This window comes from Erpetoichthys calabaricus, chromosome 12 (assembly GCF_900747795.2).
Source record: "Erpetoichthys calabaricus chromosome 12, fErpCal1.3, whole genome shotgun sequence".
NCBI classification, from domain to species: domain Eukaryota; kingdom Metazoa; phylum Chordata; class Cladistia; order Polypteriformes; family Polypteridae; genus Erpetoichthys; species Erpetoichthys calabaricus.
In genome coordinates, this window is record NC_041405.2 from 5,248,680 (window position 1) to 5,269,106 (window position 20,427).

The 20,427-nt window shown below is 42.9% G+C and overlaps 1 protein-coding gene across 2 annotated transcripts in view; it reads left to right on the forward strand.

Annotated features, from left to right (window-relative positions):
• LOC114661766 (integrin alpha-D-like) overlaps positions 1 to 20,427 on the forward strand; it is a 78,843-nt gene that overhangs the window by 55,683 nt on the left and 2,733 nt on the right. For both annotated transcript variants that reach the window (XM_028814956.2, XM_051934707.1), the window contains 14 exons: positions 824 to 954; positions 4,456 to 4,610; positions 4,861 to 5,009; positions 5,403 to 5,531; positions 9,803 to 9,876; positions 10,145 to 10,286; positions 10,437 to 10,541; positions 14,078 to 14,157; positions 14,629 to 14,712; positions 16,929 to 17,001; positions 17,081 to 17,185; positions 17,574 to 17,627; positions 17,720 to 17,839; positions 17,970 to 18,065. In XM_028814956.2, coding sequence (XP_028670789.2) covers positions 824 to 954; positions 4,456 to 4,610; positions 4,861 to 5,009; positions 5,403 to 5,531; positions 9,803 to 9,876; positions 10,145 to 10,286; positions 10,437 to 10,541; positions 14,078 to 14,157; positions 14,629 to 14,712; positions 16,929 to 17,001; positions 17,081 to 17,185; positions 17,574 to 17,627; positions 17,720 to 17,839; positions 17,970 to 18,065 — 1,497 coding nt within the window. The remainder of the gene's footprint in view (positions 1 to 823; positions 955 to 4,455; positions 4,611 to 4,860; positions 5,010 to 5,402; positions 5,532 to 9,802; positions 9,877 to 10,144; positions 10,287 to 10,436; positions 10,542 to 14,077; positions 14,158 to 14,628; positions 14,713 to 16,928; positions 17,002 to 17,080; positions 17,186 to 17,573; positions 17,628 to 17,719; positions 17,840 to 17,969; positions 18,066 to 20,427) is intronic.

A 20,427-nucleotide genomic window follows, 5' to 3' on the forward strand; every position in this document is an offset into this window, starting at 1 on the left:
TCTGAACTGTAATTACCGTATATACTTATATACTCGTGTTTAAGTTCTCCCACGTATAAGTCAGGGCTTGATCTTACCGTATAATTTCCGGTATTTTATAATGTTGGTTGTATAAGTCGAATGCGGAAAATTTACGCTATTGTTCCAAGAGATTACGATATACTAACACCCACCTGAGAGAGTAACCACGGAGCACATGGCCTTTTTATTTCTATGTAATGTGTCTACGTGACCACACGGTGATACCTGAACTATTCTGAAGCGACGTTTGCACTGATTTGTGTATTTTGTATCTCACACCCTCATACACCTTTATCGTAAGAGCATCCCTTATCTACGATGCAGCATCCGATCAGAAGAAAATGTGAAGCTGGTTTTAAATTAAAAGTCGTTGAAGTGGTGAAAGAAATTGGTAACTGCACTGTGCAACAAAATTCGATGTGTTTGAGAAACTGATGTGAGACTGGAGAATGTAAAAAAATCAATAAATTAAGTGTCGTAATTTTTAAACGGGCATATAAGTCAGGGTCTGATTTTATGATCGATTTTTCAGGTTTCAAGACCCGACTTGTACGCGAGTAAATACGGTATAGCATTGAGGAAATGCATGATTTTTTTCAGTTTTTTTTTTAAATGTTGTGTTATTGTTTGGTCCCAGACAGTGGGGCTCAGTTGAAAGGGTTAAATGGCAGCAGATCGGTGAGAGCAGAATCGGGCAGCAGCAGGGACTTCTTAAATCCCGTAGTCTCGGCCAGTCCGCGGGTCAAAGGCAGGGCTGCTCTCCTCTCCTGTGTCTCACAATGCAAATCTTTTTGTTTGTCAGCGAATCGAGGGACGTCTTCTGTCCCCGGACCTCCAGTTCTTTGGACAGTCGATTCACGGAGCGATGGACATCAATGGAGACGCGCTCACTGATATTGCTGTTGGATCCCTCGGCACAGTCGTTTTACTCAGGTAAGTAGAACAGTCAGTAGGTTGCCTTCCTCTGTGATTTCAACCATCAAATTTAGCGAGAGGGAGCAAGCGAAAGGCAAAGAGACAAAACATACGTGATGAAAGGGAGCTGAGATGGCCTGCTTGATAAATCCTAATATGATCTACTGTGTCGTGAGAAGACAACATAAGATATCAAAAAATGGAGTATTTAGAGGTTTGAGTTGGCGGACGGGTAGCAGATTTGAAATGTTTTTTACTACATGGAAAGTCGCTGAGAAACTTCTGACACGCATCAGAAGAGTGTCACTGGGCACTGAAAGGGTCTAACTTTTCTGCATTAAGATCCAACCAGGTTCTGTGCACAATAACCGCATGAGAGATGCAGCCATTGCCACAGTAAGCAGACATTTCAGAGGACTGAATTAGCAGGTCACAGTCCCTCAGTGGTTTAGTTATCATTAGGGTGTTTAGAACAACCCGCAGCTTTATCTTCTCATGCGGTTCTCCATATTTTCCATCACATGCTCCATGTAATTTGTTATAGAGAAAATCTCACTTTTCATAGTTTGTGAAATTGATGGCATGCCATGTAGTGCCAGCCTGTGTTTCTGGGTTCAGCACTGGACCAATTGGCCCTGCAGTGTTCTCTATGCCCTTATGTGTGTGTGTGTTCATGTGCAATCTGAACTTTCTACTTTACAAGCTCGGAAACGTTCAAGAAGGCAGACAGAGACTCGCAGAAAAGATAAGGCCGCGTCACAGAGAGGCAGACACACGACTCTGGGAGACGGAAGAGAGAATGTGACTTCAGAAACAGCGCCAGAATACAGCAGCTGTGATTACTTTCAGTAGCTCTTACATTACAAGGCATTTCCCTGTGGCCATAACAGCAGCAATGCGATTCTTCTGAAAGTACAGATGTGGATCATTCATTGTTCAAAAAAACCAAAAACACATTATGTTATTGGGCTTGACTTTCATTCTATGTGTGTGACTCAGTCTTTCCACCTCCGTTCTCGTTACTGTATTGTTCGTGACTAGCTGTGTTAAGAGGGGTTCATATCTAAATAATCAACAGGGACCTCGAGGTATTCAGCATTAACGTTTTTAGTGCAAAATCTATTGGATTGTACAGGGAGATTCACTCAAAAGAGGCCCCCGAATATTCTGTTGTAACTCCCGTTAGGATGAAGCAATCTGAGCCCAAACAATCCGCTCCCTACCTTGACGTAGGTGTAATCCACTACATTGCATGCAATTCTGGAAGTGGTTTTCGTTTTCTGCCAGACACATTTCGACGCGGCGCTCCATGTTCCTGAACGTATTAGCAAGCGTCTCGGGGAGAATAGCAGCAATTTCATGTTGGATGTTTTCCTTCAAATTTTCTACAGTGTGAGGCTTGTTCCAATAGATTTTTCCTTTGAGCAAACCCCAAAGGAAGAAGTCTGGTGGTGTCAGATCTGATGACTGTGGTGGCCAAAGCCCCTTTGAGATTACTCTGTTGTTGAAGAAGGACTCAATTTCTGCCATGCTCATGTGACATGTTTGCTGGAAGTAACCTTCTGTTAACTTGCGATCATCCAGTTGATTCTGACATCGCTTAAACGAATTGGTCACCCAATAGGTTTGCACCATGAAGACACGCTGCTCAATACTGTACACCGCCATCCTGACGAGAAGTCGAGTGACTGAGTGGAGGGGTACGGGCGGTAGGCACCCAGAAGTTACAAACAGACACAACGGCTGTCCGGCGCCTACCTCATTGCTCCAACTCAGGGGCATCCTGGCTTCTTCGAATCTCTGTATACTGAGGAGTGCATTGCATGTTGTTTCGTTCAGATTGCTTCACCCTAGCGAGAGTTATTACAGAATATCCGGGGCCTCTTTCGAATGAACCTCCCTGTGCTTTCTAATGCATGCAGTAATAAAATGCATTGGATTGTTCAATCCAACAGATGGTGCACCAAACATTAGAACTGCTTTTATGAATCCCTTACCAAATGGCATATAACAGAAACATAGCAATTGGATAGAAACACAGATACTAAGACACACGCACACACACTTGTCCTTTTATTAAGGTGGATGTTGTTGGGAAGTGGTAACAACTATATACAGTTTAGAGCAGTATAGTACCTTATTATGTTTACCACCTTCTTCTTCTTCTATTACATTAAATGTTAAAATAATAATATTTATCATTATTATTATTATTATTATTATTATTATCTTTGCAGAGGAGCCTTAGTGTCAAAAAACTAAAAAAAAAAGAAGCATATTCAGTGCCATAAAATCGTGACGTCATCAGTTCTCAAATGTGAACTCCAACTCCTCGCTGGCAGTGGGCATAGGACGCTTCATTAACTGCTTCTCATGTCCTATTCTGGGGTTGGACACAAATTCCCAGCAGTCATTCTGAGACTCTTGATAAATATGACGGTGTTCGACAGACGGCCTTTGACCTTGCAGGTTTTGATAGTCGGTAGTTGAAGGGAGACTGACATTAATAGTTATGTGTGAGAGTCCATATTGACATCAGAGAAGTCTGAAGTTCTGACATGGCCGCACCACAATTAGAATTTCCATCCCCAGAATCTAAGGACTACACTCATTAATTTAAATTGTTCGATTGATTGCCTTGTATGTCACTTGGCTATTAACAAACTGAGCGACTGGTTGGTCAGTTGTGCAGATCATGGACCAGCTAACATATTTTAAACGAGTGATCAGAAGTTTGACTAAGTAACTAATTTTAAGTGATTAACTCGTTGACCAATCAGCTGAGTTCAAAATAGGCACCGTGTAATGTCCAAACCACATGACCAGCAATGTTCACAATGATGTCACAAACGTAATACTAAAGTAAATTAAACAATTTATTACATAATGCTACTAACATAATGCCAGGAGATAGAAAAACTCATATATTGCTACTTTGAAAGAACGTAGACAAATGAAATAAGGCCAATATGTTTTTTGGAAGTTGATGAGCTCAGAGTAGACGTCAATCAAACAACATGACCTACTGTAGTTTTCCTTCAGGTACTCTGGTTTACTCCCACATCCCCAATGTGTCGGGTTAATCGGTGATACTGAATCAAGCAAGTGAGACCACAGTGCTAACCGAGGTACCAGATCTACGAGGCACCTTCAGTGTGAGGGTGTGCATGAGCATGTCCCATAATGCAGTGCTTCTCAACCACTAGGTTGCCATCCAGACAGCTGTGGGTAGTTTGTGAGTTGCTGTTATTTATTATGGCAGTGGTTTACGGTGGGTTGACTGTGTGATATATTTCTCTGACCCCCCTGTGATGATCTTTCTCCATTCACCAACAGTGACCTCCTTGCCACTCTGACGATCCAAGGGTGGACAAGTTTCAGAATGTTACATTATTTTGCAGTCTTTGAATGGGATGGATAGATGGAAATATAGCAGGAATATGTAATGTGACTGGAACATGCAGAGCTAACTGAGTGTGAGCCAGCACAAGATTTAAATAGCATTCTTCATGTCTTCAGTTCCAGGCCAGTCTTGAATGTCACGGCTAAAATCCTCTTTGAACCCAGTGAGATCTCGATCAGCCGCTTTGACTGCCTCTCCGAAGGCAAGGAGGAATCTGTAGGGAACGTGACTGTTTGCTTCCGGGTGTGTCGAGCAAACGGAAGGAATTCAGGTAAGGAGTTTTCAGGTTGGTGCGCTACCACCTCATCCTGGGGTTTTCTATGATTTCTTTGAACCAGAACCTTCTTCATATATATAAACATTGAGAAACCAAGCCAAAAAGTGGCAACAGCTGGAAATGCATATCGTGACAGATGGATCACAGACATAGTTTGGTTCTTGTTCCTTCTCTGAGCAGGTAATGATGATGGGCTCTCAATGTCTGCTCTTTTCAATCCTCTTTTCTCTCTCAATATTTATAGACGACGTTATCAATATCTCCTACTGGCTGGAGCTGGACAGTTTTCGTCTGCGCAGCAGAGCTTTCTTTGGGAACAACAAGAGGCTGCTACCCAAAGTGACACTGATGGCTGTAGGAGAACACTGTTTTCCATATGATGTCCAGATGCCAGTATGTGTCCTTCCTTTGTCTACAGTATGTGAAAGTGTTTGGAGGCCTTGAAAATGATCTGACATGGCCTACTCAGGGCAGTTTGTCATCTTGAAGTGCGTTCTGCCTGGGACTCTTATGTTGGCATCTTCAGTGAATGATGCTACATAAGATAGAAATACATGAATTGATTCTATATTCCCCTGTCTTTACATTTTATTGTCCCTTGTTCATTTTATTCTCTAAAAATAGTCACTTGTAAAGTGGTAGCTGGGTAGTCAGGTTCAGCAGTCAGCCAGCAGCTAACTAACAATGGCAGCAAACATGAGGCTAATGTCGTCATTTTGTGATCTGTTAATCACTTTGGCGTAGTCGGCGTTGCATGACTGTTTTGATCCTTTTCTATTTCTACAGAAATGCGTGGAGGACACTTACTCACCTGTCAAAATTAAGCTGAACTTCACTCAGATTGAGCTTCTGAACATGGAGGGTCGTCTGACGGCGATCCTGAATCAAGCAAGTGAGACCACAGTGCTAAGCGAGGTACCGGATCAGCAAGGTCTACAATTTCTTCTGATGTAATGACACAATAGCCAGCAAGAAGGGCAAGGAATTGTTTTGGCCAGAAATTTTTTTTTATGCTTTATCGAATTTATTAAAAGCATGTAATGTTCCATAGAATAAAGTCAAACTTAACAAAGACAGATTTAATTCAACCCTCACCTGTGAGAAAGAGAGGAAGGCCAACAGCCCGAGTAAAATATTAAGAGTAGTAAAGAGGGAAAGGAGCCCTTGTCCCCAATATAAAGGATTATTCTAAAATGTGATTGATTAGATCGGCCAGGTTTTAAAGATGTTTTGCACAGAACCTCTAAGTGAGAATTTGATTTTTTCCAATTTCAAAAAGTATATAACATCAGTTACGCACTGACTTAACAGAGGAGAGTTAGGATTCTACCAGTTGAGCGAGACAAGTCTATGTGCCAATAGTGTAGTAAAGGCCATTACAGTTTGTTTGTCCTTCTCCACTTTAAGCCCCTCTGTGAGCCCACCACGCTCAGCTGTTAGTGGATTAGTGGGGATTGGGACACCCAGGCTGTCTGACAGGCATTTAAAGATTTTGGTCCAGAATGATGTTCATTTGGTGCAGGCCCGAAACATGTGACCCAGTGAGGCTGGAGCTCGATTGCAACGTTTGCAGGTTGGATCTCACCTGGGAAACATTTAGGACAATTGTAAACAAGAGAGATGTGCTCGATAAAAGATTTTAAGTGAAATAATTGAATGATTTGAGCATATGTGAATTTCCCCTTGGGATTAATAAAGTATCTATCTATCTATCTATCTATCTATCTATCTATCTATCTATCTATCTATCTATCTATCTATCGATCGATCGCTCGAGTGAATTCTGTGCGTGTCTGCCTTCCACTCCTTTTCTGAGATGTTGAGTGAGAGATCGTTTTCCCACTGTACTCTGGGATCTTTAAAAGGAAAGGACTTTAAAATGTTTTTATATATACTAGTTGATTACCCCCAGTGGCTTCATTCACTGAGTGCCAGGGAAAAAAATAAAATGTAGTCTATAAGTTATTAAACAGTAAAACATTAACATTTAAGAAGTAAAGATACATTGAGAACTACTGGAGTGGTTTCGGGTAAACTACATTTTAAAGGTGCTGTAACACAACAGGTAAGTAGTAGATCCCTTGTGAAAGGCGCTACACGACCGCTGTGGTATAGAAATTACATTTTCTATGTGATCGTCCAAATTTTTGCATGACAACCTTGCACTACATGCCTGTGATTTACTTGTTAAAATAATTAATCACAAAAGCAACCTTGAATGTTGTGGGGTTTTAGTGACCCCAACTTAACCTTAAGGGACAGTAAGTACTCGTGCAGGGCAATTTACAAATAGAGTCCTGCTTCGATGGCGCTCATTCGCAAAGATTTCCACTCCCCCAGGAGCCGACAGGGGGACTTGAAGTGTCACAAACAGTGCGAGAAGAGAGGACGCTGTCCGAAACTGCGAAGCTCTCGACTCGGCGGAACAGAACGACATTCCATGTCTCCCAGCGTCCACTTTGTTCTCACGACCCCTCGCCGCTGAAGGCTGGCTCGTCTTCACATTGTTTACAGCTCGGCGCAGTTAAAAAGTAGAAAGACGCAAAGCTGTTTTCCTCATCTCTTCTACTATCAAGTCCTGCCAACTAAAAAAAAGTTACAATGTGGCAGTTTCAGCGACAGTCACGTGGACGAATAAATAAAACTTCTTTGTCAGAACGCACCTGGCTAGTACCTATGTTCTGTGGTCATAGGTAATTTCCATATCGCGTGGTCATACGTAATTTCTGTTTCATACGTGAAAATAATTTTATATATATAGATAGAAATGCTGCCTGAGTCTTCAAGGTTGAATAATATTTTTCCAGAATAGAAATAGGTGGGAAGTGAGGAAAATTAAAGCAGATTTTATTTAGCAAAGTTTGTAAGTCAAAGTGGAAAAATTGTATTCAAAGGACAGCTAAATTTAAAGTGTAATTATTCATAGGATGCAAATCATCTTATTAAAATTAAAACAATATACAGTAAGCAGTCCTTTTGCTTCTTCTTCCTCTTTCTTCCTTCCTTATTCCTCTTCCTTCTTTCTTCCTTCTTCTTCCTCTTCATCTTATTAAAATTAAAACTTAATATAAGCAGTCCTCTTCTTCTTCCTCTTCATCTTTTCCCACTTCTATGTGAGGTCCATGTGTTTGACCTAACAGCTCGGTCCTGCCTCTCCTCGCCTGTCAAGTCCTTTTCCTTCAGATCTTCTGTTACTTTATCCGTCCACCTCCTCTTTGGTCTTCCTCTCTACTTCCATTCTCCTCACTCTTCTCCCCACATATTCATTATTTCAATATAAAAGAAGCAGTCAGCAATTTCAAGCTATGACGATTTTACACTCCAGGTCACTTGGTTTGGTATTGTATTGATCTTCCTGGCTAAGACGCTCATGCAGCTTACCATTTGTGATCAACTCCTGGTCAATTTCCTCAGACTCACAATAATTTCACCACGTCTTTGACCTGCCATTGAGATTTAGGTTGATGAACCTCTGCCAACGACTTACACTTTCACTTTTGGTTTTGGTGAAATATTTGTTTTGATCCCACAGTTTAATAACTTTTGCATGCCTTGTGATGTTATCTTCCGGTCCTTTTAACACTGTTGATCTTGTGGTCTGACCGTTACCTTTGTTTAGTTACATCAGTTGAAGGTTTACAAAGAGTATTATTTATGGATTAATAAGAGGAGAAGGCAACAAATACTCGGCTCTGTACAACAGATGAAGAGAAAGACCCCCCTGAACACACAATGGTTCTGTTAGAAACTGAAGATGATGGGAGACAACAGCACAAGACCATGGCAGAGTCCACCGGGCACTTCAGCACCAAACTGGATGACTGAAGATCAGAAAAGTGGTGGTCTGATGAATTTCAACTTGTTAGAGCCAGAATTTGGTGCCAACCCATGAATTTTTTCTAAGTTGTGCCAACACTTCAGACTGCAGTTGGAAGTGCAATGGTGTGAGGAATGTTTTCATTGTGCACATTAGGTCTCTTAACACAAAATGGCCGCAGATCTAAATCCAGTGGAGAGCATTGGAAAGGCGTTGATTTCTGAGATTTATAGTGTGAATGAGTGCTTAAAATCAATAAGGAATATGGGGAGCATCTTGTTAAATTTATGTTTTGGTGAACATCAGCTTCTTTAGGAGACAAATGTAGGCCATACCCCATACTAGACAGGTGTACCTAATAAACTGGCCACTGGACCTCAGGCAGCCGAAAAGACTCAGTCAGAATGTGGCGAGGGATTCATTTGGAAATGCTGTGATTCACCAGGAGACTTTCTTTTGTGGTCATCATTTATTTAAGAATTTCAGGACAATGTTTGAAGGCCACCTTGTACTTTGCCTTTAGTTTTATCTGTATTATATTGTTGAATTATTTTTGTTTTTTATTGAAATGCTTATTGACCCCACCGATACCGCAACAGTCTCACTTTTCTCCTTCTGCGTTTTAGATAGCTAATCGAGTACACATCTCTGTGAAGTTGTTCCTGCCGACTACACTATGTCAGCCTTTAAAAATGTGCTATACAACTCTGGTATGATTGAGTGAAATGATGTCCTAACCTTAATATTGTTTATGGTTTTCATTGTCTAGAGCTCCGGTTAGTTCACATATGACAGCGGCTGTACAGGGTGTTCCTTGAAACTGAAGCCATGTTCAGAGACTTCACTTCCAGCTCATATAGTTGGCTGATCTTCACCAACTAACCTCCTTAGCATTAGGCCTGAATGTCACCCGGGCTGTAAAAACAGTGCTAAAAGTGTTAGTCCCAAGTGTCACTCAGGCAGCAGTATAGATGCGTCTTGTGTAAGACCCAAGGATTACTCGGGCTGTAAAAGTGCCAACAGAGTTAGTGCCGAGTGTTACTCGTGTAAGTGCCAGGCCCGAGAGTTATGGAGTAGACACATCTTCTCCTAGCCTCATAATGGCGTCTCATAAGCAACGCCTCTCAGCAGCAGTGATGACGAAGTGAATCTGTCTACTGGCAGTGAAATTGAAAATGATTCTCGTGAATCCGAAAGTGACGCTCTCGTCACTTGAACATGTGCAGTGTGCTGTTCATATTAATATTATTATTCATTATTATTATTATTTGAATCATTATCATACTTTCTACACTTCTGACTTTGCACGTTTTACAGTAGGAAGACGAGATTTATGGCTGAGCCCAACACATATGTCCTGTTTTTTCAGGTTGCATTTGAGAAGAGCTGCGGAAAGAACGTCACTTGCATTGCAGACTTGCAGCTGAGTGCCAGCTTCTCCAAGTAAGTAGACAAACAGGCTGAAAATGGGCTTCAAAATGACTTCGTCCACCGATTAATTAAAACGTTGTCTTGGTCGCAGTGCACCACTGTACCTTTTCATTTTAATACAGACTCAGCTGCAATATAATTTTGCAAATTTCAAAGTAGAAATAAAAGTAGATATCTGAAAGAAATGTGCCGATTCCAATGCTAATGAGACACCCAAGTCAAAATTCCAACGTGCTATGTATGGCTTAACTTAAACTTGTTCTAAAACTTCCTTCCAAAGTGTGCGCTCTCTGATTGTGGGGGCTCAGCGTCGCCTGAATGTGACAGTCCTGCTGGAGAACGTTGGTGATGATTCCTACAACACAACCCTCTCGTTCTTCTACCCGCCGGCGCTATCCTTCGCTAAGAATGAGCTAATCCAGGTAGGGCTCTTACTTTGCGCTAATGTCTCCTTTCATTTGTCTGCTAACGTGATACCAGATAAATGAAGCGACCGCCGAAAGGTCGTGACATATTGGAATTTTATATTGTGAATTCGACAATTGCTAACGAGGACTTTACACCTTATTAAGTTCAATAGGAAAGCCACAGCCAGCTGTCATGACGGGAGAGACATTGAAAGCGGTGGGCGGACCATATGCAAAGTCAGCCCCCCAATATTCCCTGGTAAGACAATGGTAAGTAAAACGCCTGTCGACTGTTTGTAGAAAGGAGACGGTGTGGAGACTGAGAATGCGTTTTAAATGAGTCAGTAATCTCCTTAATATTTATTGTGTGTATTTGTTTGCCTGTATTTTAAATACGCATTCTTTGAAGTAAATCTTCTACTCACACGACGGCTCAGAAAAACTATAATTTACGGCAAAAGAGAAAGGTCGACTCGTTATATTCATAAACCTCACATTTATTACTACCACCTGAATTTCAATGTTAGGACATCCTCTTGATGCATCTCTAAACCCAGCAAACTCACTGCGGAGACCTGATTACTAGCATATGATGGTTTCTCATAAACCCATGTGGCTGTTACTTAGTGTGTTACAAGGGGGCTCCGCCCCCTGCTCACTTCGCTCGCCTACCCCCGGCGTTGGGTATCCTGAAATACATTAGTCGAGCTCGTTCGTTTTGGAGCCGTGCCCGCTTTTCCTGCAGCATTTCAGACGCGCGTTGTAGGCGCCTGTGTTCACTGATTTTATCCAGGCGGGCTCGTGTTTGTATATCCGTCAGTCGAGCTCGTTCGTTTTGAACCCGTGCCTGCTGTACTTCCGCAGTTTCAGACGTGCGTTGTAGGCGCCTGCGTTCATTGATCTTATCCAGGTGGGCTCGTGTTTGTATTGTTGAGCTGTATTGTGTTTGAATGTGATGTAAAGCGTTCAGCGGGTTGTACAATCCCAAGCAGCACATTATTCCTAACTTCACTCCGCAGTAGTGCCACTCACAATATGGCGCTGACGCCTGTGCCTTCACTCCGCAGTAGTGCCACTCACAATATGGCGGTGACGCCTGCGCCTTCCATACTATGTCGGGTTTCACTATGCTGTGTAGGCGCCTTTGCTTTTCGTACTTTCCCGCGCCTTCCGTACCATCTTTGTGGACCTGTGGGGCCTCCGTAGCCTCTTCCGTTTGAGTCTGGGGTGCAGCACAGAATCCTCTTTTTTGTGTGGCTGTGTCGGTGGTCGTTAGCAATGTGGACGGTTAGGGTTCCGTATTGTCTGTGCTCAGTTGAGCTCCTTCATTATTGAGCTGTGACTCCTTCGTTCTCGGTGGATCAGACTTTGCTCGCTGTCGGCGCTTGCGCACTATGTCTCCTGCGTCCATGGGCATGCCATGTACCTGCGTCCATATCCGGTTTATCATTCTCGGTTAGTAATATGGATTTTCATGCAGGTACTTTTCTAATGTAATTTCTTATTATAGTTTCCATGGCACAGTGGTAAGACTTACTGGCTTGAAATTTCCAGGATCCATTTAAATAGAAACGAGTGGGGTCCTTTGGCGATTTCTTGATATTTTGGGAGCTCATCAGAGATCTGCTAGCGGAGGGGGCTGCAGGCTGAGAGGGAGAGTCTGTCACTATGTATTGTGATTCCCTCTTTGATAAGAGGTCTGTGTCTCCGAATGGGTGCGGGTGCCCCTTGTGAATGCACAGACGCTGCTCTGAGGCTGATTGGGGTGTTTGGCTGAGGGCGCATTCACTTGCAAATACAAGGGGGTTCAGGTTAAGTGCTTCATTCACACCTTGGAGTGAATCGGGTGCTATGAAGGGACCCTGCAGGGCAGAGAGGGGGAACAATTAGGGAGCTGGAGAGGTGAACAGTTGGAAGTAAACTAGACGACGTGAAAGAGGAGACAGAATGACCGGGCCCCGCAAGTGGAACAAAGTGAATGGTGCTCTGTGGGCTGTCCCAGTTCATCAGTGTAGGAGTGTGGGCCTCGAACGAACCTCCCAGGCATCCAGGGTAGCACCACGCTGATGTATGGGATGGCAGAGGTCTGGTTGTGCACATTCCAGAGGAATCCGGTCAAAGCAGGTGGGACGGGAGTCAGGAGAGGTGGCCGTAGCTGTTGGCGTCAATACCAATAGGAAGACTCGCTGGGGAGATGTGTGGTGAAGGTGTGCTGGGCTGGCTGAGGAGGAACTTACTGCCAGTACAATTTTACCTGGAACTGAGTGACTGTTTTGTCTGGATTTTAGCATTGGTTTGTATCATCCTAGTTACTCTGGATCTTATGGATTATTTTTGATGCACATCACTTTTGGACACTGTGGATGCTAGAGATGCTGTTGCCCCGTGAAACCCACCAGACAGACGTCCAAGACACACTTGTAAAAAGCACCAAGAAGAATCTTTAATAATTTTCATCAATAACGTGAACAAAGCACCACACTCACCACAATTCTCAGATACTCAATAATAACAACAATAATCAATACAATAACAATCCTCCACTCCTCCCAGCAGCTCCGTCACTCTACCACCCAACTCCGGCTCTCTTTGCTGGGTTTTCATCAGTCCTTTAAATAGTCCATAACCCGGAACTGTTTCTCCCGGGTTCAACGCCACATCATTCTTTTGTAAGTAGCGTGGAAGTACTGCAGGCTTCCGTCTTCGTGACTCCAAAGTACTTCCAGGTTGTCATAATAGTAGGCTGCCCCAGGTTCTTTGTGAGCTCCCCCTGGTAGCACCCATGGCACCCAACAGTGTTGAGGAAATGGGATCCACGTCCCAGGATGTTTTGAGGGAATCCGGGGAACCGTTGCTGTCCAGAGGAGCTGCCACCTAGCCTCCCGGGGGATGCAGTGCCCTGAAAAGGCTGCCATCCTACATTGTTTTCTTTCATGGATGTCCAGGCTGGACTGAAGCCCTGGCCGTCCATCACAACACTTTGTTTAAAATAAAATCACTGTTTCACTTTGAACAAACCCCATGCTGTCTGTGTGTGTCCTCATTCGCCCCTACGTTTTTGATGGTTCTGGTTTCATTTGGCTCCCAGAAGTGACTATGGACCATGGAGCAGACTCAGAATGTCGAACCCTCCTCTTGCAGTAGAAGCCAGAGGCCTGCTTCCTCGCTGGGTCAGGTCAAAGTTCTCTTTTAGCACAACTGGGAGAGCTGCTGTTTACAAACTTGAGGGTCCGGCTTCATGGTGTGAAGATGTGAAATTGAGGTGAGCCCAGAGTGATTTCTTGTTGGTGACAGCCATAGGTTAGCCAACCTTGGTGACAGACACCATGAGTGGAACCTGCTGTCTCTGCCAACCCACGTTAGTCCGCCCAAAATATACAACAGGGTCACCTATACAACTGAAGACATCCTACTGTGTCTAACTGGGCTGATCCTCACAATGTTAAAAATGAATAAAAGAGAGTATAGTCTGACAAAAAAAAAACAGACAGACGCCAAGGAATGAACATTAAAATCCACCAAAATAGGGTTAGGGTTAGGATTGGGCGTTAGGGTTAGCCAGATAGCCATCATCAATGTTCAGCTAAGTCACAATTCTTATGTTACACTGCCACCAAGTTTAATTTCGACTAAATGAACCCGTGTTTACTTATCGTGTATCCGTGCCTAACAGCCCGGCTCATGCTTGTCCATGTGTTTCCTTTCCTTCTCCTTCACAGTATCTCGTGTATTTGCTCCTGTGCTTCCATTTCTTATGCAGCTTTATTGTTTCTCACCCCTGTTTTTGTGATCTTCTCACTTCCCAGGCCGTGTACCTCAACATGTTTGACATCAACTTTAACAGCGCATGGAATGAAACGATAGAAATGAACATCCGAGTAGCAAGGTGAGAATCTGTGTTCACATATTCCTGATATCTGCCAGCCATTCCAAGTTCTTTTGTGGTTCCTTGTCTTCCCTATAATGATAGCACTGGTGAGGCTGATATGGTGGCACCCTGTGCTGCCTCACACACCTCCAGAGACCCAGTTCAAATTCTGGGGCTGGCATTGCCCTTAAGGAGTTGGTACATTCTTTCCTCTCCATGTTGGTCACCCTCCACACCCCAATGACACACACACGCTGGTTTGACTGGAGATTCTAAACTGGTCCAGTTTGAGAGAGTTGTGGGTGTGTTCAGACGTGGGCTCTGAGACAGAGTTCTATCGTGTCCAGGGCGTCTTCTTGACTTGTGCCAATTACTGCGGGAAAACGCCTCAACCTGAGATCCTGTATCGTGATAAGCCGGTTTGAAAAATGTTTGAAGGATTGAAAAATAAAAATGGCGTATCTCAAACAAAGCTATTGTCTCTTACAGTGGCAACAGAAACGCGTCTGCTGGAAACACGTCTGTGACGATAAGCCTTCCCATTCAGTATGCTATCAACGTGATGATCAGGGGGTAAGAAGGAAATTTTTGCTTGGAATATGGACTGTTGAGAGGAAATGTATGCAGCAGTTATGAATTTCACCAGAGTAACAGAAAAAGGCCGTGCAAATTATACCTGCGCATATACGTGCATAGCTACAAAAATTATTAAATTAAAACAATCAGCAAAGGTTGGGAAAGTTGGCAACATGAAACAAGTAACACTAAAGCACTGGTTGGCATAATTATCTAAGTGGGCTCCATAGCGTTGTAGCTGATGTAACATTTGTGGTCAAATGACAAGCAGGACGAAACAGGAATGAAAAATAAACTTTGTAAAAATAAAATCAAAACAACTAGAAAAGCTTCAAAATTGAATTTACATATTCTAAATATCAAAATATGTCAATAACAATAGCATAAATATCTTGAGTAAAACAATTCATAGTTAAGGAGCTCACAATAGCTACAGTAAATCTTCTAGACAATCTCAGCATCACATTCAAAGTGTCAGAGGGTCTCTCCACCTTATGTCCATATGCTGGTCAGTCCCTTATACACATTTACAGTCATGGCTGAAATTATCGGCACCCCTGGAATGTTCTCAGAAAGTGCACCAGTTCTCCCAGAAAATTGTTGCAATTACAAATGTTTTGGTATCCACATGTTTACACAAAAAAACGGAGAAAAAAAGCCAAATCTGACATAATTTCACACAAAAGTCAAAAACCAGGCTGGACAAAATTATTGGCACCCTCTACTTAATATTTGGTTGCACGCCCTTTGGAAAAAATAACTGAAATCAAGCGCTTCCTATAACCATCAACAAGCTTGTTACACCTCTCAACAGGAATTTCCGACCGCTCTTCTTTTGCAAACTGCTCAAGGTCTCTCAGATTTGAAGGGCGCCTTCTCCCAACAGCATTATTGAGATCTCTTTGTAAGTGTTCAATCGGATTTAGATCCGGACTCACTGCTGGCCACTTCAGAACTCTCCAGCACTTTGTCTTCAACCATTTCTGGGTGCTTTTAGAGGTATGTTTGGGGTCATTGTCCTGCTGGAACACCCATGACCTCTGACCCAGACCCAGCTTTCTGACATTGCGCCCCAGTATCTTTTGGTAGTCTTCAGATATCATGATGCCTTGCACACAGTCAAGGCATCCAGTGCCAGAGGCAGCTAAACATCCCCAAAACATCTTAGAACCTCCACCATGTTTGACTGTAGGTACTGTGTTCTTTTCTTTGTAGGCCTCATTTCGTTTTCTGTAAACAGTAGAATGATGAGCTTTACCAAAAAGCTCTACCTTGGTCTCATCTGTCCACAAGACGTTTGCCCAGAAGGATTTTGGCTTCCTCAAGTACATTTTGGCAAACTCCAGTCTGGCTTTTTTATGTTTCTGTGTCAGCAGTGGGGTCCTCCTGGCTCTCCTGCCATAGCGTTTCATTTCGTTCAGATGTCGACGGATAGTTCGAGCTGACATTGTTGCACCCTGAGTCTGCAGAACAGCTTGAATATGTTTTGAAGTTGATTGGTGTTGTTTATCCACTATTTGGACTATCCTTCATTGCAGTCTTTTATCAGTTTTTCTCTTCCGTCCACATCCAGGGAGATTAGCTACAGTGCCATGTGTTGTGAACTTCTTGATTATGTTGCGCACAGTGAACAAAGGAACATGAAGATCTCTGGAGATGGACTTGTAGCCTTGAGATTGTTGATATTATTTTTCCACAATTTTTGTTCTCAAGTCCTCAGACAATTCTCTGCTCTTCTTTCTGTTCTCCATGTTTAGTGTGGCACACTCAGACACACAACAGAAAGGTTGAGTCAACTTGTCTCCATTTTAACTGGCTTCAGGTGTGATTGCTATATTGTCAGCACCTGTTTCTTGCCACAGGTGAGTTCAAACGAGCATCATATGCTTGAAATAAAACGATTTACCCACAATTTTGAAAGGGTGCCAATAATTTTGTCCGGCCCATTTTTGGAGTTCTGTGTGACATGATGTCAGATTTGGCTTTTTTTCGCTGTTTTTTTGTGTTGTTCCAATGCACATAAAGGAAATAAACAGGTGGATACCAAAACATTTGTAATTGCAATAATTTTCTGGGAGAAATGGTGCATTTTCTGGGAAAATTCCAGGGGAGCCGATAATTTCGGCCATGACTGTAGGTTCCAAATGTTTGTTTGTTTCTTATTTCAGTCTGTAGGAATATCTCAAATTAATTTTATTTTCTTTCCCAAATAGTGAGGAGTCTACCACGTTCATGAACTTCTCCACAAATGTGCAGGAGAAGAAGATTCTCACCCACAAGTATCAGGTAGGGGTTTAGTTAAGCTATCCGGCTGCCAGGAATGAATGTCTTGAATGTGGCCTGTGACGTGTGTCACTTTTATTAGGTGAAGAACATCGGGCAATATGTTCTCCCCGTCAACATCACCTTCTACCTGCCAGCTGAGTTCAATCAGACCTTCACGTGGAACTCGGGCGAGCCTTTCACGAAGGTAATTCCTAATTCTGACTTTGTAGCTGGCCATGATAATGTTCTTGGAGTCTGGGCATATTAAAGAGTGGGACCCACAAATATAAATAGCTACATACGAAAATGGAGACTCAAGGAGTCATGCAAGCTGGTAGAAATGTTTCTCAAACTATGATGGACTACACTCTTTTGACATTTTTGTATGGATCTCTAAGTCTAATCTATTCAGTGTTTAAGTGTTGGTTTATGACACCAGGGAAAAGTAACGTGGACAACGTATTAGTGAGTGAACAGGAAAAAGCAGGAATTTCCAAAGCTTTGTGACTATGCAAGATAACAAAAATGGCACCTCATTTAGGGTGGAGATACAGATATTTTAATGACACATTTTTCTTGTGTTGCTTTTTCAGAATGCAAACTGTTCCCAAAAGAAAGTCGAGGAGAAAACTGAAGAGATGAAACAGGTAGGTCGTGGTGTTCTAGATGTGGCCCGACTCACTCAGGAAGTCCTCATTTCCATCCAAACACATCATTCTTTTTTCCTGGTACCCTTCAGGAATGTCCTGCAACCCGATGTATCGTGTACCACTGCGAAATCAAATCTCTCAACCAATCAACACCCGTCTACTTCACGTTTGAAGGGGAGGCGTATTTCAACATGTCTGCGCACCCAAAGGTGATTCAGCAGGGGACTTTATTTGACTTCACTTTTGTAACACGTCGAGCTCTGACGTCAGGGTGTATGAGAGTAGCGGTAGATTTCAAGCATGAGACCTTTCTTCAGCGTCTACTTCATTGTCTTTCAGAAACTGGGCTTTTCATCTGAGACCAAGAATGTGACGATTCAGAGCAAGGCCTATCTTACATATGACCAGAACCTCTATGTTCAGTTTGGTACGGAGGTAAGTCCTGAGTGACGGGATTATATCAGATATAGAATTCTTTACAAGTGAAACAAAGTAGTTACAAACTCATAAAGAGAAATGCAACATAAATGGAGGTGCTGATGTTTCACAACATGGACTCCAGGGCTCAAGTCCTGGGTGGAATTTGTATGTTCTTCTCACTTCCTCATGAGTTTCCTCCAGGTGCTCCGGTTTCCTCACCAATCCAAAGACGAGCAAGTTAGGTGGATTAGCGAGGCCTAATTGTCCATGTGTGTGTGTGTCCAGGGATTGTTTGTGCCTTGAGCCTCACGCTGACTGGCATATGCTCCAGCATCCCTGCATCTCTGTTATGGATAAGCAGGTTTAGAAAGTGGAGAGATGAATGCATGGAGGGAGCCAGACCATGGAACTACTTTTAAGATATAGTGATGCATTTGTGATTCCAGGGAAATCAAGTCTGCATGGAAAAAAAAAATTAAAATCACAAACTATGCTGTTTCTCAACCAGTTAAATTCACACAACTGATCTAGGAAGAAAGTCGTTTAATATCAATAATCAGCCCTACTCCCCGATCCCCCATATTCATCTCATCTGCAACATTGTGGGGACTACAATTCCCATCAGGCAGAAGGAGTGTGCTGTGGAATACGATTTGAACAGCGTCCATGAAATTTAAATAGGAGCATTGGGCAAAAGTGGGTTGTCATCAAAGATAGCAGCTACTGCTGTTTCCTTGCTCAACAACTTTCAGTGAGTTCATTTTAATCTGAAATGCATGGGTCCAGATCGGAATTTATGCAATGACTGGTCATTCCTTACAAAACAATATATCCAAAAAAATGTAAAATCTCCCAAACCCAAAAACCTGTTTTCAGGATGTTACGCTATTGCAAAATCAGACATGAAACATGACACGCTCAAAAGAAAACTCCAATTGTGATGAGGCGCGATTCAGGCAGACGGTGGCCGCGTGACACACTCGATCACGTGTGCACTTCATGTTACTCTGCACACCACATGCGGTAATAAATCTGAACTGAGCTGATTACACGACATTTTTAAGCAATGCACAGCCCAGCGTTCAAGAGAAAGCCACTAATCTAAATAGTCTCACGGTCTCAAGACGAGGACACTTTGCGGCCTATCAGACAGTATGGGTGGCTGTCCATCTGCAGATCATCATTAAATTCATGACACCAATCAACAATGAACGTTAAGCACTTTTTAAAATATGAAAAATACAAGAGAAATCAAAAGAACAAACGCAAATTAATCAATGGAGCTAAGCCGCGAAGGAACAGAATGAACTGCGACATTTTCTCTAGCTCATGGTTATGCTGTTTTTCAGAATGTAATAGAAGGAGAACAACAGAGTTCGGCGAGTTCTGAGTGAGCTTTTTATTGTTTTTTGATGGCAGACATTTATTTAATCCCACCGTATGCCAAAGTGCTGCAAATTTTAGGCTAATGCGTAGTGAAGATTTTTATCACAGCTTTTAACTTTGAATAAATGAACCTTTAATCACCTTTTTAACTTTAATGAATGGTGCTGTTGCTGGTGTCCTGAAATACAGGGTTTCTCCACAATCTGTTCCACACAATAAACCAGCCAGGGCCCCTTTGGATGCCCCCTATTGGCGATGCTTTCGGCGGTACGTCAGCATATTTCCATTAATCTTACCATTGAGCTCCGAATAGCGGAAAGCCAATCTGGTCAAGTGGCCTCCCATCTTCTCCTGGACATTCCACAGTATAACTCCCTCAGCCCTGCGGTCTATCGGGTTTCGAACTGAGAAAGGTGTCAACATTACGATGAGGAATTACATAGAAACGATGAAGAGAGCATTCATAATAAAACACTAATCTTAATAGTCTCACGGTCTCAAGACGAGGACACTCTGCGGCCTATCAGACAATATAGGTGGCTGGCTGTTGTAATCACTGCAGGACTTACACGCCAACAGGACTGCCAGGCATAGCCAATAAAAATCACCCTGGTCATGGACTCTCCCGGGCACTTCCTTCTGGCTAGAGTATGACGTCTATTATGAAACACACCATAAGAACAGCTTTTTTCCCACGGCAGTACACCACACAAACAGGTGTGGGTCCTATTGAGGTGTTACATAGTCACAGAATTTTAGGGATATTTATTCTTATGTTATTATTTATATATGTACAGTGTGCATGTGAGTGGCACCAGTTGCATCAAGTGTGTGCGCCCTGCGGTGGGCTGGCGCCCTGCCCGGGGTTTGTTTCTTGCCTTGCGCCCTGTGTTGGCTGGGATTGGACCCAGCAGACCCCCGTGACCCTGTAGTTAGGATATAGCGGGTTGCATAATGGATGGATGGATGGATGTAAGTTTATATGGGCAAT